The 18,653-nt window shown below is 48.7% G+C and overlaps 1 protein-coding gene across 1 annotated transcript in view; it reads left to right on the forward strand.

The window, feature by feature from the left end:
• The first annotated feature begins 16,018 nt into the window (after window positions 1-16,018).
• Window positions 16,019-18,653, forward strand: part of DNAJC3 (DnaJ heat shock protein family (Hsp40) member C3) — a 65,149-nt gene continuing 62,514 nt past the window's right edge. The window contains exon 1 of the mRNA XM_015417132.1: window positions 16,019-16,189. Within this exon, the coding sequence (XP_015272618.1) occupies window positions 16,108-16,189 (82 nt within the window). The 5' untranslated portion in view covers window positions 16,019-16,107. The remainder of the gene's footprint in view (window positions 16,190-18,653) is intronic.

Consider the following 18,653-nt stretch of genomic DNA (forward strand, 5'->3'; position numbering starts at 1 on the left):
TGGCTTCTCTTGGGTCTTCTCCTTGCAGGCTTACCTTATGTAGGGTAGTCCTCCTGGCTTGGTCCCTCCCAAAAAAGAGACAAGAGGCTTCCTTCAAAAAAAAAAAAGGGGGGGAAACACTTGCTTCTGCTCACCTGGGTTCACAGATGCACACGACTGCTATAAAAGCACAATTGCCACCCACCATAGTACAAAGGCTGGGTCCAGTGGCACCTGGAAGACCAACAAAGTTTCGTTCTGGGTGTAATCTTTCATGTGCATGCGCACCTTTAAGACCAATAAGGTTTGATTCTGGGTGTAAGCTTTCGTGTGCATGCACACTTTTGAGACCAACAAAGTTGACTCATTCTAGGGATAAGCTTTCATGTGCATGCACGCTTTTCAAGCCAATAAAGTTTAATTCTGGGTATAAGCTTTCATGTGCATGCATACTTCTTCAGATACATTGAAACAGACTTCCTCAAGCCTTACATATAGATAGAGAGAGCCAGCTTGGTGTAGTGGTTAAGTGCGCGGACTCTAATCTGGGAGAACCAGGTTTGATTCCCCACTCCTCCACTTGCACCTGCTGCTGTGACCTTGGGTCAGTCACAAGCTCTGGCACAGCTGTCCTTGAAAAAGAGCAGTTTGTGTCAGAGTTCTCTCAGCCCCACCCACCTCACAGGGTGTCTGTTGTGGGGAGGGGAAGGGAAAGGAGTTTGTAAGCCGCTCTGAGACTTCAAGTGAAGGGCGGGGTATAAATCCAATCTCTTCTTCTTCTACTAGAGTGTTAGTTCTATCTTTCGAGTGACAAGTTGTCACTCGACTGTTTACAAAAATCTTCAAAACCCACCCCCCTTCCATTGATTAAACGACAGAGCCCAGCCATTTCCAGAGGCCAGGTTTTAGAAAAGAGAGTTGTCCTCTGAAAAAGAAGACATCTGACCCTTTTATTGAATTTCAAGCCATACCGTAATTCAATAGGCACAGCTATCGGTTTCCCTCACTTGATGAATTTCTGCCCACCTAATTAGCTGATAAAGACTGGCAACTTCTGGGGTGTTAGTGTGTGTTTGACACTGTGGCACCTGAAGCTGAGGGTCTCTAAGGAATGCAGAACTGTTTTTCCCTCTCTTTTTTTTTTTTTTTAGCTATCCAAAACAGGAGCAAAAGGCAAAATACTCTTGACAATTTTTTTTGTCAAAGAAGGCTGTGTCTGTTCAGCCAGTTCAGTCTGCATAGCAGGCTTCTTGGTACCATGGAAAAATCACATGCCTTTTCCAGTGAATCTTGTCCCGTTTTTGATTGTATGATAACAGGCCACATTAGGGACGGAGGAAACAGGTACCCACAGAAAGCATCTTGCATGCAACTGACTCCAGGGATCACTGGACCTGACTGTTGCGGGAGCGTGAATATAGCGGTCCAAGACACCAGCTGCTCAGCCTTACCAGCTCTTAGCCGCAGTTCTTGCTGCTCTGTCCCTTATAGTAACCACACTGCACAGTCCAGTGGTACACTATGTACAAGGGTTTTATTCACAGAATATACAAACAAACTGCTTCGCCAGACGCTCAGTTTCTCAGAAGAGAATGTACAAAGTGCCACCAATCAGCTGGTGACTGCACACTGTTCAGTGCTAGCCATAACCGGTCAGAACCAGGCTTATCTCACCACCTGCTGACAGGTAGCTGTCAGTTACGTATGCATCTTGACTCTAACTTTCCTGGCAACTAACCCCCCCACCTATATGTAATGGTTGAAGACGTTTTGTTTCACTGTATCTGAGGAAGTGTGCATGCACACAAAAGTTTATACCCAGAATTAAACTCTGTTAGTCTTAAAGGTGCCACTGGACTCAATCTTTGTTCTGCTGCTACAGATCAACATGACTACCCACCTGAGCGTGCTATTCTTGATTGACTGGGGTGGGGGGACAGAACCTCCCCTTTACCTTTAGTTCTCGCGATGGTGCAAAATGGGACTTTCAGTCTTATATATGTTTACTTAGAAATTAGTACCACCTAGACTTCCTCCCAAGGAACTGTGCATCAGATTGTAGCCTGATACAGGACAGGATTGCTATTAACGTATTGTTTCTGTTTTCAAAACCCAGAATCTGTTTACTTAGTTTACTTAGAATATATGTTTACTTAGAAGTTAGTACCACCTAGACTTCCTCCCAAGGAACTATGCATGAGATTGTAGCCTGATACAGGACAGGTTTGCTATTGACGTATTGTGTCTGTTTTCAAAACCCACAATCTGTGGTAACTAGTCAAATCCGAACCAAAACTTTTAAAAAAATTACTTCATCCCACTACTTCAGAAAGCTAGTAGTTTTCCCCTCTCAATGAGCAAATCTACTCAAATTAATATCTATAAATAATTGTTGGACAAGATTCTGTGACTTCCTCAAATGATTTGTTAACCTTTAAAAATATTATAGCTCGGAGAAGAACAAAGTGGCTGTTGACAGCAATAAAAATTATAATTAAGATAATCTTTATAGACTACATTTTTACAGTCTAATCTGTTTGAATTTATGTCTGATATTTTAGCTTATAATACTATCTTTATGACCTTATCAAAACCTGCATCATCTGTCAGAAAGCATAATCTTTTCTCTGAATTAATATGCATGAAATATAAAACTTTAATTCGTTCAGTTATTTTTATATCCAAGTTTGGATATAAACTAAAAGCAAGAAGCCGAGACAGGTCCATCTGTACCGAAAACAATATTTTAGCTAATTTTCTATCTGAAGATATTTTCAGATTCAACTAGGCAGAGTCAACTCCTTGTAACTCAACACTGAATATTATTTTAAAGCATCTGATCTAGTAGGTGGCTCTTGCATATGAAAGTTTATGCTACAAGCGTATGTTTGTGTCTTTAACAGTACAATCCTAAGCATAGTTACTCCAGTTTAAGCTCACTGGTTGCAATTGGCTTAGACTGCAGTAATTCTTTTTAGGATTCCACTGCCAGTTGCCTCAAGACCGTCGTTTTTCAGTGCAACTGACTAAAATGGCAACCTTTCTAGATTTTACTACGTGATATACATTTAGAACCCAGATTGAAAAAAAACGATGTATGGACAGACTGTTCAGAGTTTATGCACCATATCCTCCTTTGCCCCAGAATCAAGATCAGGGTTAAAACAATCAGAGCACCCTAATTCCCTATAACGCAGGCGGCTCCTTAGAGCAGGGATCCCCCATCCTTTTGAGCCTGTGCATCACCAATGGATATTTGAGAGGGAGTGGAGGGCACCGCTCCAAACCAGCTACTGCAGGATGGCTGCTGCAGAAGACGGAGCCAAATGCTCCACTTTGTAGACATAGGTAAAGGTTTCCCTCACTTGAAAGCCAGTCAAATCCGACTCTAGGGATGCAGTGCTAGGAACTCCCCTTTTTTAATGAGAGGGGCCAGTAACAAGCCCTTCCTTACAGTGGTTCTGCCCACTTTCTGAAAAGCTTAGCAGATGCCCAAGTAAGTATTGGCAGGCGCCATGGCACCCACTGTGACCCGTCCAGGGCAGACCCCAGGCTTTTTTGGTTCCTGGGCAAACGACGACCTTGGCATCCATCTATTCCAGCATTCTGTTTTCTTCAGGGCCCAACCAGATGTTTTTGAGAAACCAACAAACATCACACAAAGGGTGCAGCTGCCTGCTCTGTCAACCCCAATGTCCTTCTCCTCTGCCAGCTGGTCCAGAGCCAGAGTTTGAGGAGGCACATTCAGGGAACACTGGCTCCCGCCCCGCTCTCCAGCCTTCCCTCCTTCTTTTGGTGACTACGGTGAAGTGACTCAGTTGCCTGACAGCTTTTTCTCTCCTCATTATCCTCGGGAAAGGAAGGGGAGATGAGAATGTGAGAAGACGGTGAGGAGGAAAGAAAAAGAAGGCTGGAAAGGGCAGGAGAGCCACTTTCAGAGGCTCCACAGCCCACTTTTGGGTCCCAACCCACAGGCTGGGAAACACCACTCTAGAGCATTTGCTTGCTCCAAACCTACCAACAAATGAGAGGGCTTGGGGCACACTAATAACAGATGTGAATTATAAACTACAGTAAAGAGTAAAGTCAAGTGGTTAAGACGCTGAACTGCAGGTTGTGGAAGGTCAGTAGTTCAGCAGTTCGAGACCCGAGTGTGCCGCATGACAGAGTGAGCTCCCATCTCTAGTTCCAGCTCCGGCCAACCTAGCAGTTCGAAAGCAAGAAATTGCAAGTAGATAAATAGGTACCACTTCGGTGGGAAGGTAACAGCGTTCCGTGCACCTTGGTGTTTAGTCATGCCGGCCACATGACCACGGAAACGTCTTCGGACAGCACTGGCTCTTCAGCTTTGAAACGGAGATGAGCATCACAACCCTAGAGTCGGATTTGAATGGCTTTCGAGCAAGGGAACCTTTACCTTTAAAGAGCTTTTACATTTCAGATAAACATCCACTTAAGCGTTACATCACAGAGACGCTCTCGTTTTGTCTGAATAACTGAAACAGGAGATTCTTTTGCCAACTTGCGCCATTTGCCATCGTCTCTCTGGGTAATTTCTGAAAACAAGGGTGCCAGACTTCAGTATGCCCAAAGGACACACTCTCTTGTCAGCCCGTTTGCCATAGTCTCTGTGGGTAATTTCTGAAAACGAAGGTGCCAGACTTTAGTATGCCCAAAGGACACACTCTCTTGTCATGCAGGGGTGAGTGAGAGTTACTCAATGGTTAGGAAAGAGGCTCTCTGAAGATTTTCAAAATACTTCTCTACTGAAACTTCAAATATTCCAGAACTGCTCTAGCGTTGGGGATTACCTTAATTAAATCCTTAATAGTGTCATTTAAGCCAATATGTCAATAGACAGTATTTCTGTGTAGCAGACGGCCAAGGGCTTACCTGCCACTTCTGAAACCAACCCACTTGAACAGCCCATTAACAAAGGAAGGCCACAGTCTTAACTGATACTTCCCAAGTAGTCATCCATAGGACTGGGCTGTAGATGGGTTTGTGTAAATGTGCCTGTTCCACTAGTTTGTGGATTGTGTGGTTGAAATCTTATAAACAATTCCCTGGAACTAAATCCCATTCAACACAGTGTATCTTACTTCTGAGTAAGCACACATAAGATTGCACTGTAAATCTGTCAATTGGCCAAAGGCATTTTTAGCAGATTAATCATATTTCATTTATAATCAATCCATTTCCAGTACATGTGTTTTCTCAGATCTTTAATGAGTGTGTGCTACAGCATGCACGGTTTCTCTCAAATGTAATATCTATATTACGCTTCTAATCGCTACTAGAGAAGAGAGTGGCATCTTTAACTCCTCCTCACCAGCTTTGGGATTTTTGCATCATGAAATATTCCCTTTTATTACAGCAAAATTGCAGGTCACAATGGCCTAACATGCAATGAAATAAGATCCCATCAGTAGTTTGAAAGCTGCAGACTGACATTAATTTCAAGGGGGTCCGGTTAGCTAAGCTTCACTGACTCCTGGCTCTTGCCAGAAGGAAAACGAAATAGCCTAACTCAAACAGGACACAGTATCTTATTCCAAGACACTGAAAGGCTGGACAACACATCCAATTACCATGTCAGATTACACAGGGAAGCCAACTGAAATTCATAAGCATAAACACAATTTCAACAGGAAAGAAGAGAGTTTAAAAATAAATAGGGCATGGTTTCCTGTCCTGAAAAACACAAAATGCTCTACATCTTACAACAGCGCTACAGATAAGATTAGAATTTCAACAGCCAATCCATGTGCAAAAGAACCTCCTCAGGAAAGCTCCTCCATTAGCATGTCACAGCCTGGGGTACTCCTACAAGATAATCTCAGCCCTACCCCACCTTCCTGAGTAGATACAAATTACCTGCCTACCTTTTTTTTCCCTTCTCACCTTGACACAGTTAGCCTTTCTGTGTTATGCCTCTGACGATTGCAGTCACAGCTGCTGGCGAAACGTCGGGTCCTACAACGCCAAGACCACGGCCGTACAGCCCGGAAAAATCTACAACAACTAATGAAAATGTGAAAGCCTTCGACAACATATTGATACCAGTTTCACTCCTAAAAGCTATCTTTGGATACAAACCTGGACAACAGCTAGATTCAAGCCCAGTAGTACCTTAGAGGCCAACAAGATTTTCAGGGTAGAAGCTTTCCGGAGTCAAAGTTCCCTTCATCAGACATGAGTCGCCTCGAATCTCACTGTTCGACTGCAGACCGACTTGGCTGTCCTCTGAAACCATCTTGAAGATTCCGTTTCGGGTCCCTTTTCACTCACAGATCCAGGCGGGCAGCCATGTTGGTCCGAAGCAGCAGAACAAAGTTCGAGTCCGGCAACACCAACAAAGCTTTATTCTGGGTATCAGCTTTTGAGTGCAGCACACTTCTTCAGATACATTGACGTGGAAGTTACCAGACCATAGATATAGGTAGAGGGTGAGCAGCAAATTAGCACACAGCATAATAAAGGTGTGTAACAGATGGACTGTATGGACTGGTGGTAACTTCCGTGACAACATATCTGAAGAAGTGTGTGTGCTGCACACCAAAGCTTACACCTTGACATAAAGTTTGGTCCTTGCATCTGTAAACACCTTTATTAGGCTGTATATGATGCAAATTTGCTGCTCACCCTCTATACGTATGGGCTGGCAATTTCAGTGTATCTGAAGAAGCCTGCGTGCCTACGAAAGCTTATAGCTTGAATAAAACTTTGTCGGTCTTCAAGGTGCCGCTGGACTCGCACTTCCTTTTCATGCATGGAGACCGACATGAATGCATGCACGCACTGCGAACCGCAACCCCGCCGATGAATGGAGAGGCGAGTAAGTTCAGTCCCAAGGAAGGCTTCCTCTCGTGCCTTCTACCGCGGTCACACTCGCCGTGCTAACCAAGACCCGCAAACTTCTTCTCGATGCGCAAAACTTACTCTGGTCCCAGGGATGGGATCTGGGAACAGGAGGTCCAGGCGCGGGGCTTCCGCTGGGATTCACGGCGCGTCTTCCAGGCAGACGCGCGCGGACCTAAAGCGTGCCCGGAAAGATTCCAGAAGAAGATGCCCGGCTGCCCGAAGCGCTTGCCTTCTGACGCCCTGCAAAAGACGAGGCCAGGAAGCCGGAGCCGGGCGGCCAAGGCCTAGGAAGGAGGCGCGCAGGACTCCCCGCGACGCCCCGTCTCTTCGGCTGCGTCTTCGGCCTTCCCAAGGCAGGAGCCGGGAGAAGGGTGGGCTCTCCCTGCCGGCAGCGATGCGCCAGTGCAAGGAGAAAGGGAGCCCGGGGATCTTCTCTCGCTCTTCCCCAGAGCCGTCTTTAACTCAGCCCAGAGGACGCATTGCGAGCGCTAAGCGGCAGCATCGGGCCCTCTCCCCTGCAGCTCGGTGGGTTTCCCCTCTTCTCCCCACTGGCCTCCGGTCGCCCTGCCGCCACGCCGCCTCCGCGCTCCCCTCTCTGCACATCCCCGAGGGGATCGGATTTCCCACCCGCCCCCTCCGGACCAACCGCCTCCCGCCTCTCCTGGGTTCCCCTCTGTCTTCGTGCCTCGGCTTGTCCTTCCTCGGGGATCGCTGGATTTGCAGAAAGGCCGAGCTGAGTCACGGCGGCTGGGAGGGAGGGATGCCTGCGGGAGGCGCCGGGGTGAGAGTGCGGTGGTCTGAGGAGGAGAAGAACCGTGCTGGACCAGGCCAGGGTCCCTCCTGTTCCACAGGGCACAGACTAGGCCAAGGCCTTGCCCTCGTGTTTCCCGATAGGGCTAGTATTCAAAGGTGACCTGTTTCTGAACCGCGGCTAGTAGCGGATGGTAGAGCTCGCCTTCATTTTCTTATTTTTACTTCCTTTATATCCCACCTTTCTCCCCAGTGGGGACCCCAAGGGACTTCCGTTGCTCTCCTCTCCTCTATTTTATCCTCACAACAACCCTGTGAGGTAGGTCAGGAGAGTGTGTGACCGGCCCAAGGTCACCCAGCAAGCTTCAGGGGCAGAGTGGGGATTCGAACCTGGCTTTCCCAGATCCTAGTCCGACACTTAGGCGACTACACCACACTGGGGTTGCCAGGTGCCCTCTGGCCACCGGCGGAGAAGCACTAGGGTTGCCAGATTCAGGTTGGGTGACTCCTGGAGATCTGGAGGAGGAGCCTGGAGTGGGGTACAATGCCATAGAGTTCACACTCCAAAGCATCCATTTTCTCCAGGGGAACATCAGAGAAGCCACGTTTGGATCAGGACAGTGGCCCATCCGGTCCAACACTCTGTGTCACACAGTGGCCAAAAACCAGGTGCCATCAGGAGGTCCACCAGTGGGGCCAGAACCCCAGAAGGCCTCCCACCGTCACCCCCACAAGCACGGAGACTACAGAGCATCACTGCCCCCAGACAATCTCTGAGAGCCAGTTTGGTGTCGTGGTTAAGTGTGCGGACTCTAATCTGGGCGAACCAGGTTTGATTCCCCACTCCTCCACTTGCACCTGCTGATGTGACCTTGGGTCAGTCACAAGCTCTGGCACAGCTGTTCCCAAAAGAGCAGTTTGTGTCAGAGCTCTCTCAGCCCCACCCACCTCACAGGGTGTCTGTTGTGGGGAGGGTAGGGGGAGGGAAATGAGTTTGTAAGCCGCTCTGAGACTCCAAGTGAAGGGCAGGGTATAAATCCAATCTCTTCTTCTCTTCTCTCTTCCATATGTTTATCTAATCCCCTTTGAAGCTCTCCATCTCAGACGTTCAAGAGGCCAGGGCCTGGTTAGTACTTGGATGGAAGACCACCACCAAGGAAGTCCACGGTTGCTGTGCAGAGGCGGGCAATGGCAAACCATCTCTGGACATCTTTTGCCTTGAAAAGAACCATGAGGGATCACCATAAGGCAGTAGAATTGATTATACTTTCCACCTTGTTATCTGTCCCTGTATATATGGCCCATCAGCTTCACTGGCTGTCCTGGAGGCCTAGAACTACGGGAGCGGGAGAAGAAGTTCTCTTGCTCCACTCTCTCCAAGCCATGCATAATTTCCTCAACTCTCTCGTGGCTCCTGCCCCCCACCCACCCCCAGTGGCCTTTTACGAGGCAGAGGCCAGGACTTCTGAGGCTGCGGTCTGGGCTACACATTTTGGGCAGAAACAAGATGGTTGAATCCTGAGGTGGCAGAATGAGTTGTACCACTTGAGACTGCAGCTGGGGAGGGTGACATTTGGAATGTCCGTCATGTAAAAATGCTCGGCAAAAATCAGCACATTGTGGGAAAGCAGCCCCCTAGCCAGAAATCTTGGGTTGGTGGGGTATGGAGAAATTTTGTGGGGCAGCCACATGCCTTCCTTGATCTCCAACAGCGATTTTACCACTTGGAGATCAGGTGCGAGCAGCCCCCACTAGAAAAAGAGCATTTAAAGGGAACTCGGCAGCCACCACTCTCCCTCACCTCCTGGAAGATTTAAAGGACCTGGAGATTAGCTGGAGGGCCCTTTAAATCTTGGAGGAGGGGGAGGGATGGCTGCAAGATTTAAAGGGCCCTCCCCCTCCAGCTGATTGGCGGACCACGGGCTCCCGCTGATCAACTGGACGGCCCTTTTAATGCCACAGGATGGGAGGAAGAGGGGGAGAGGGGGCAGCAGCTGTTGTGGGGCATGCCTCTTGTTGAGGGGGCAGAGCCCCCAAATGCCCTACTGTAGCTACGGGCCAGGGGGAAAGGTTCTTGACTAGCCCTTTGCAAACCGCTAGTTTTCATTTGATAGGGGATTATTCATGATGGGGAACTTCCTCTAAAGGGCATCTGGTTGGCTACCGTGAGAGACCATTTGCTGGATTCCAGTCTGATCCAGCAGACCTGTTCTCCTTGGACGGCACTCTGATAACTGAGGCTCCTGTGGTCACCTAAGCCATAGTCCTGTCTTTGTCCCTGAAATGTGAAGTGGTACAGCCCACACTAGAGAACTGTGGCCAAAAGGTGATTTAAAAAAAAATCACGGTGCCATTTCCAGCCCTTCTGGGGAGACTCAAGAGGAAGAAGGGCTGATTTACCGTCTTACAAGAATGAAGTAAGACCCCCCCAACTTTATGACTACTCCAAAATTAGTTATGCCACACAACAGATGACTGACGGGTGGAACTCATGGTCTGACCACGCTCTGCCATAGAAGCTTGCTGGGTGACCCGGGGGCAGTCACACTCAATCTATCCTACCCCACAGGGTTGTTGTGAGGATAAAAAGGAGAAGAGGAGAAAGGTGGGGTATAAATGAATAAAATTGTGTGTGTGTGTATATATAAAATTAACACTGCCTATCTTACAAGAATGAAGTAAGCCCCCCCCCTCAACGTTATGACTACTCCCAAATTAGTTATGCCACACAACAGGTGACTGACGGGTGGAACTCATGGTCTGACACGCTCTGCCAAAGAAGCTTGCTGCGTGACCCGGGGCCAGTCACACTCTCTCAGCCTAACCTACCCTACAGGGTTGTTGTGAGGATAAAAAGGAGAAGAGGAGAAAGGTGGGGTATAAATGAATAAAATTGTGTGTGTGTGTATATAAAATTAACACTGCCTCATGAGAATACTATATCAGATTGTAAAGGTAAAGGTTCCCTCGCTCGAAAGCCAGTCAAATCCGACTCTAGGGTTGCGGTGCTCATCTCCGCTTCAAAGCCGAAGAGCCAGCGCTGTCCGAAGACATTTCTGTGGACATGTGGCTGGCATGACTAAACACCAAGGCGCACGGAACGCTGTTACCTTCCCACTAAAGTGGTACCTATTTATCTACTTGCGATTTCTTGCTTTCGAACTGTTAGGTTGGCAGGAGCTGGAACTAGAGACGGGAGCTCAGTCCGTCATGCGGCACACTCGGGTCTTGAACTGCTGAACTACTGACCTTCCACAGCCTGCAGTTCAGCGTCTTAACGACTTGAGCCACCGCAGCTCCTATATTAGATTGTGTGGGAGCATAATTGTATTTTTAGGAAATGCAACTCTTTTAAAGAAGGAAAACTGGTTCTTATACACAGCAGGCAGCGAATACAGGCAGCAGACAGGCCAGGACTGTAATATCCCATGACGTACCATAGTCCTGTTCAGCCAATAGGAACCATTCCTAAACTACTACACCAATGCCTGTCGTACACAATTCATTACTGGGATGTTTTTATTGGCCTCTAGTGGCAGTCGCTGGCATTAATGTTCCTGTGCTTCCTTTGACTGCTAAGTGTAATGTTTGGCATTAATGTTCGTGTGCTTCCTTTGACTGCTAAGTGTAATGTGCTTGATAAAGACCATCTACTTTTTACTTAAAGACCATCTACTTTATTACTTAAGGTGCTCAGCTGTTCACAGCTGTGTCCACCTCTGTTTTGATGCTCTTATTTTGTGAAGGTACATTTAAGGAGGGAAGGCAGCACGGTTCAGACCAGTCTCAGCAGATCACAGAAACTAAGCGGTTTTTGAAAGGGAGACCACCAAGGAAGACTCTGTTGAGGAAGGCAGTGGCAACCCACCCCTCCTTCTCACTTGCCTTGAAAGCCCTTTGCTGGGTTTGCCATAAGTCAGTTGCCATTTGACGGCACTTTACACATATGCAGATGGACACGTAACCCTTTACGACAGCTGCTCTTTAGCCATGGAAGACTTTTGGTTAATGTGGATGCTGTCTCCTCTGTTGGATCGAAATGCTATCTCTTCCCAGGGTTGTTGTGACAGTCTGAAGCAGTGCCCTCCGGGAAATGCAATACAATCAAGAAAATATTCTGAGATGCTGGAGCGTTTTTGAGCCGTGTATGAAAAAGACTGAAGCAGTTTACTTGGGACAGAAATGCACCCTTGTGGCAACATCTCAGCACAACTGACTTTACCTTAGTGTCCAAGGCTGATCTTGATTTCCAGGAGACGAAAATACCTTCGGTTTTTGAAAGGAAATGGCATTTAGGTGGGAAAATCCAGGAAAGGCTTGATCAGTTGATAGAGACTCCAACCTTTCTCAGCATCAGAAGGGGTCTCGCCGCAGTGACTACTTCAGGTCGTGGAATTTGACAGTCATTCAAGGCAGGAAAGCAAGAGACGGACAGATCTGTCCTGTGAGACCAGAATCCAATGGGAAGTTCTCTTGCTCAAACCTTCTTTAAACAAGCAGCAGATATGCAAGAACTCTTCTCTGCCCTGCTACTGCTCCCAGAAGATCGTGCCCCTATGAGGAGAGGCTGAAGAGTCTGCGACTTTTCAGTTTGGAAAGAGACAACTAAGGGGGGGACATGAGAGAGGTTTATAAAATTATGCGTGGGGTGGAAAGAGTTGACAAAGATAAATTTTTCTCTGTCTCCCAAATTTTTCTCCTAGTGGATGATCTCCAGAGGCATCGGGATCGAGGTGGATCGGTGCCGCTGATCCTTCTCGATCTTTTGGCAGCATTTTAATTAATTTATTAAACTTCTACCCCGCCCTCCCACCGAAGCGGCTCAGGGCGGCTTACAAGCAATTTAAAACCAACATACAATTTAAAACCAGAAAATACAAGATTTAAAATACAATTCCATACAATTCCAATAAATACAATATGACTAAATCAATAAATACAGCGGCATCCTGTAATAAAGCGCTAGTGAGACCCAACCGGTGCAGTCAGTTCTTATTGGAACGCTTGACAAAACAGCTCCGTTTTCACGGCTCTACGGAACTGCTGACCAATATGTTTGACCATGAGGAACCCACTGCCTCTCCAACACCGGGATACGGGGGCTTGCCTTGCAATGACTGACCTCCTTTCTTCAGGGTCAGGAACAGAGGGTGGCACTCGTGGGGGGGGGGGGGGCGTTATCCCAGCGGCACCCACTAGAATGTGGCGTGCAGCAGGGAGCAGTTCTCTCCCCCATGTTGTTCAACATCTATATGCACCCCCTCGCCCAGATTATCCGGAGGTATGGGCTGGGATGTCACCAGTATGCGGACGACACCCAGCTCTGTCTACTGTTGGATGGCCGCCCGGACACGACCCCAGGAGATCTGGATGAGATGTTACAAGCGATGGCTGGATGGTTGCAACAGAGCCGACGGAAGTTAAATCCATCAAAGATGGAGGTCTTGCACCTGAGTCGCGGGGGACTGAGTCAGGGAATCAGGCTCCCAGCCTTCAGTGGGGCTCCATTGGTGCCAGCGTCGAGGGTGAAGTGCCTGGGGGTGTTCCTGGATGCCTCCCTTTCTATGGAGGTCCAGGTCACCGCCACTGCCAGGCCTGCCTTTTTCCATCTGAGGCAGATCAGGCAGCTGGCCCCATATCTCAGCCCCTGGGACCTAGCTACGGTGACTCACGCGATGGTCACTTCCAGACTGGATTATTGCAACTCTCTCTGCCCTTGGCTCTGCTCCGGAAGTTGCAGCTAGTGCAGAATGCGGCAGCACGGGTGTTGACGGCGACGCCTGTGCAGGCTCCTATCTACCCAGTGCTGCATGAACTGCACTGGCTGCCTATTGAATTCCGGATCTGTTTCAAGGTGCTGGTGCTTACCTTGAAAGCCCTATACGGCCAGGGGCCAGCATACCTTCGGGACCACCTCTCCCCATATGAGTCCCGTAGGACATTGAGGTCCATGAATCAACATCTTCTGGCAGTCCCCGGCCCCAGGCACGGTTCAGACCAGTCTCAGCAGATCTCAGAAACTGAGCGGTTTTTGAAAGGGAGACCACCAAGGAAGACTCTGTTGAGGAAGGCAGTGGCAACCCACCCCTCCTTCTCACTTGCCTTGAAAGCCCTTTGCTGGGGTTGCCATAAGTCAGTTGCCATTTGACGGCACTTTACACATATGCAGATGGACACGTAACCCTTTACGACAGCTGCTCTTTAGCCATGGAAGACTTTTGGTTAATGTGGATGCTGTCTCCTCTGTTGGATCGAAATGCTATCTCTTCCCAGGGTTGTTGTGACAGTCTTAAGCAGTGCCTCCAGGAAATGGAATACAATCAAGAAAATGTTCTGAGATGCTGGAGCGTTTTTGAGCCGTGTATGAAAAAGACTGAAGCAGTTTACTTGGGACAGAAATGCACCCTTGTGGCAACATCTCAGCACAACTGACTTTACCTTAGTGGACTCAATTGAACCACTGGTTTGATCCAGTAGGGCTCTTCTTATGTTCTTATGTCTTGGCCTGTCTGCTCCAGCCCAGTTTTGTATTCAAGCCCTGCCTGTTGGGGTTTTTTTTGGATGGAGGGCTTCCAGTCACAAGGAAAGGGGAATGGAGGTTCTACTTTTTAACATATGCTTATATAAATGACATAAAATGAGAGTCATTCCTATGTTGCCAATCTTTTTTCTCCTACAAAGATTTTGTAATAAAATCAAAAGCTCTCTGTGTATTGTGTGTTTGTGTGTGTATGTGGCTTAAAAAAAACCCCTATCAGAATGACACCTGCCCATCAAGCCTAAAAGCAAGAGCCCTGGGTAGGGTTACCAACCTCCAGGTAGGGGCCGGAGATCGCCCAGAAATACTATTGATTTCCAGACTACAGAGGCTGATTCTCCTGAAGGAAATGGCAACTTTGGAGGACAGAGTCCAAGGAGTCACACCCCGGTTGAGGTCCGACCCCACTATTCCCAGCATTGCATCCATCTCTAGGAAGTTCCCAAGCTATGGCCCTAGCCTAGGCCATGTAACAATAATACCTCAGCATTTTAAGAACATGCTTTCGAAAGCCTTTAGTTCACAGTTAGCTTTAAATTTACAGTCCAGGCATAGGAAAATGAAAGGGGTTTGGGAAAGGAGGTGAGGTTTCCAGGGAAGGTGAGTGGGCAGTTTTGAAATTTAGATGTCATCATATTGTGCATTGTAAATCAGGTTGCCTTTGACAATTCTGTAGTTTTGTTGCAGCTTTTGCTCTGGATTTCCACCCCTTATTTTCTTACTGTCATTTAATTGTCCTTTGGTTTTGTATCAGTGTGAAGTTCCCTTGTGGATCCTGCTACATGGAAAGGGTATAAACACTTTAGTTAGGGTTACCAGATGCCCTCTTTTTTGAGGATGTGTCCTCCTGTTTTTTGGCATCTGTCCTTTTTTGGGCTTAAAAAAACCTGATGAAAATGGGGTTGGGGTTGGAAGGTTAGAAATATTCCTAGTTAGTAGCAGTTATCACAGTTTAAATAGTAGTAGGGTGAGATTTGTCATAGTGAGATTTGTCATAGTGATCATCACTTGTTCGAAGTAGAAATATGTCCTCTTTTTTGCTTTCAAAACAGTGAATGAATTGAACGAAACACTTCTCTTGTCCACTTTAACATCATGTCAGCTACCATCCTTTTTGGACATCCAACGCTTAGAGCTGTGTGCAACTCGAAAGTTCGCATCCGTTTCTCTCAAGTGTAATGTTTTCCCCTCACTTGGAGGAAAAACACATTTGCTCGTTTTCGTTTTCGTTCCATCCTCCCATCTGAAACGACGCCACTCGGTCGTATTTCGGGGGATTCGCCTGAATCGCCACTCTTCCTTGGCAAAGTGAGGGCACCACGTCGTGGGCGCCGGCTTCTTTTTCCTTCATGCGCAGACTCCAGGGGGAGGGGGCGGGGACTCTTGACAATAGCCTCTCCTGCTCTCCACGTTTGCCTAGCAAGGGGCGGGACGAGGCGTCCGAGCAGCCAATCGGCGGCTCCCACGACCCACCCCAGGGAACGAGCTTCAGAATGCTGAAAGTTTCAGAGTTCGGAGCCGAACTATTTAGTGGGGCGAGCGGCGCACGTGGGGGCTGAGTGGGGCCGTCATGGTGTCTCCTCGAGCTTGTGTGAGCAGGCTGGGCGGAGGAAAAACACATTTGCTCGTTTTCGTCCCATCCTCCCATCTGAAACGACGCCCCCTCGGTCGTATTTCGGGGGATACGCCTGAATCGCCACTCTTCCTTGGCAAAGTGAGGGCACCACGTCGTGGGCGCCGGCTTCTTTTTCCTTCATGCGCAGACTCCAGGGGGAGGGGGAGGGGACTCTTGACAGTAGCCTCTCCTGCTCTCCACGTTTGCCTAGCAAGGGGCGGGACGAGGCGTCCGAGCAGCCAATCGGCGGCTCCCACGACCCACCCCAGGGAACGAGCTTCAGAATGCTGAAAGTTTCAGAGTTCGGAGCCGAACTATTTAGTGGGGCGAGCGGCGCACGTGGGGGCTGAGTGGGGCCGTCATGGTGTCTCCTCGAGCTTGTGTGAGCAGGCTGGGCTCCGCGCTGCCCTTGCTGCTGGCGCTCTGGGATCTGCACTACGAGGGTGAGGAGGCAGGAGGGAACGCGGTGGGCGCAAGCCCTGGCAGTCGCTGTCCGGGGAATAGGGGTGGAGGGGGTGTGCGTGTGTGCCAGCTCCATTTGGCGGGGATGCGGTTAGCAGGCTCCCTTTTCCCGGCGAGTTGGCAACGTCAGCTGGCTTTTTAAGGGCCCTCACGCCAAGGCGCGAAGCCAAGTGTTGCTGGGGGAGGCAGAGGTTGTTGCTGCCCTTGTAGTGGGGTCTGCACAGTCCTTGCAGAATGTGGCTCTTTGCTGAGCTGTGCCCGTGGGTGGTGCCGGAAGGGTTGGGAAAGATCGGGGAGATGTGAAGGTTCTTCTCTTTCGTCCAGTAGCCCTGGGACTGGGGACCTGAAAGGTGTGCCAAGAGTTGTGTTGTTTTCGATAACTTAGGTTTGCCAGTAACTGGAGATGGGCTCTGCTGGTGTGGTGTTGTGACCTACGCATTTTCCAGCTCACATCTTATTTTGTCTCCTCTTTGCTGAAATGTCACTCTGGATCGCTTTCAGTGTTCCCTCTAAGCTGAACTAGTGTGAGCCAGCGCACGGGTTGTTAGCCTGCGGCTCACACATTTTTTTGTCTCGGCTCAGGAAGGGATGGCTCCAGAGCAAACTAATTTATGCAGCAGCCAAATCGCCCGCTCACAACTTTAATGCCAGTAGCTCACAAAGTAGGATTTTTGCTCACAAGACTCTGCAGCTTAGAGGGAGCATTGGTCACTTTGTGTATGTGTGTGTAAGTTTAAAGTGCTGTCAAGTCGCAGCTGACTGATGGCGACCCCAGCAAGGCAAGTGAGAAGCCGAGGTGGTTTGCCCTTGCCTGCCTCTGCAGAGTCCCCCTTCCAAGTACCGACCTTGCTTAGCCTCTGAAGTCTGACCAGATTGGTCTATACTGTACCAGTCCACATCCCTGGATGGCTTTATAGAAGCCAAAAACAGCCACCAAAAAGCACCTTCCAGGCTTAACATTCTCCCCAGATGCAATATGGAAATAACAGTGCTGGCCAACTTCATGTGGCTGTTGTATAGCTACTGTGCGAGTGAGTGTATAAAGTGATTTGTGTAGCTGGGAAAAGCACTGTAGAGATTCTAACTATTGTCCTGTTTATTCAGTGGTAGAGGTTTGAATGATCGCCGCTGTTATTCTGTGGTATCGAAAAGTAACTCTTGTTAGCGGAAAAGGTGGAGGTTAATTCTCTCTCTTTGGTGTTGGTGAATGTGGTCAGTCTCGGGCTCTCCAAGTACTTTTGCGCTGGCAAATGTAATGTGTGAACTGGGAGGTCACAGACATAGTGAATAACAGGTTCTGCAAGTGCAGCAGTGTTTCCCCGTCACCCTGGGAGTGCAGTCAGTCCACCAGGGCCAGTTTAAGGCATGCTGAGACCCTAAAGCCATGTCAAATTTAAGAGGCCCCACAGCCTCAGGGGGAAAAAATGGCAATTTAGTAGCTTTTAAAAATTTTGTGCCTGCTCATCATATGAGGCCCTGAACTGTAATTTACTTAAACTGCGCATCAGTCAAACTCTGGCGGTCCACTGCCCTTTCTCTTTTCCTTTCCTTTATTTAGTCATGTGGATGATGGTGGGTTGGGGTTGTGTGATAATGCCCGATAGCATTGGTCTGTCATGCAGCATCTTTGGGTGCCCTCCTTTGGGTGCCCTCGCCCTCTGAAATTACGCAGGTGGCAACCCAGGAGACGGCCTTCTTGGTGGTGGCACCAGAACTCTTCCCCCCCCAGAGACTCACCTGCCCCCCTTCCATTGCTATCTTCTGCCAGCAAGTGGAGACATTTTTGTTTCATCTGGTATCCCCTCAGTGACCCCCTCCTTCCTGCCCAACGTTTTGTGTTTTAATTGTACGTGTTTCTAGATGTGCTTTTATTATGTTTTAAATCTGTTAGCTGCCTTGGTGGCTGTAATGTATCCAGTCCAGACAAGTCCAGAGACAAATGTCGTGCTTCGCTTCAAGAAACAATGAACTATGCGGATCCTAGCCCGCTCCAATCAGGGGGCTAGGTTCCCGGCCGAGAGCCTATGGGACTCTCGGCCACTGTAAATAACCTATAGGGAAGTAGGGGTGTGTTTTGGGTGGCGGTTTCTCGGGAGATATAAGCCAGTCTGCGAGCCGGCCAAAGTCGTCTTGTTCCGGATAGAATAAAGTACGCTTTGCTGAAATCACTCTCCGTTTGCATACTTTTCAGTGGCCCTCATGAGGGCAGAGAGGCGGGGTATAAATTTTGTAAATAAAAAACATTGTGACTGATTTCACACAAGAGCTGCGCCACGGTCGCGCCTCCCTTTGATCTGCTTGTATTGGTCAGTTTCCCACTCGAAGCCGCGCGGCCACATTTTGACCTGCGGCTTCGCCCGATTTTCCCCGCAGTTTCGTGGTCCTCAAAAAACAGGACCACAAAACCGCGGGGGAAATTGGGCAAAGCCGCAGGTCAAAATGTGG

Source organism: Gekko japonicus, unplaced genomic scaffold (genome assembly GCF_001447785.1).
Source record: "Gekko japonicus isolate JY-2015 unplaced genomic scaffold, Gekko_japonicus_V1.1 scaffold927, whole genome shotgun sequence".
In the NCBI taxonomy this organism is placed as follows: Eukaryota; Metazoa; Chordata; class Lepidosauria; order Squamata; family Gekkonidae; genus Gekko; species Gekko japonicus.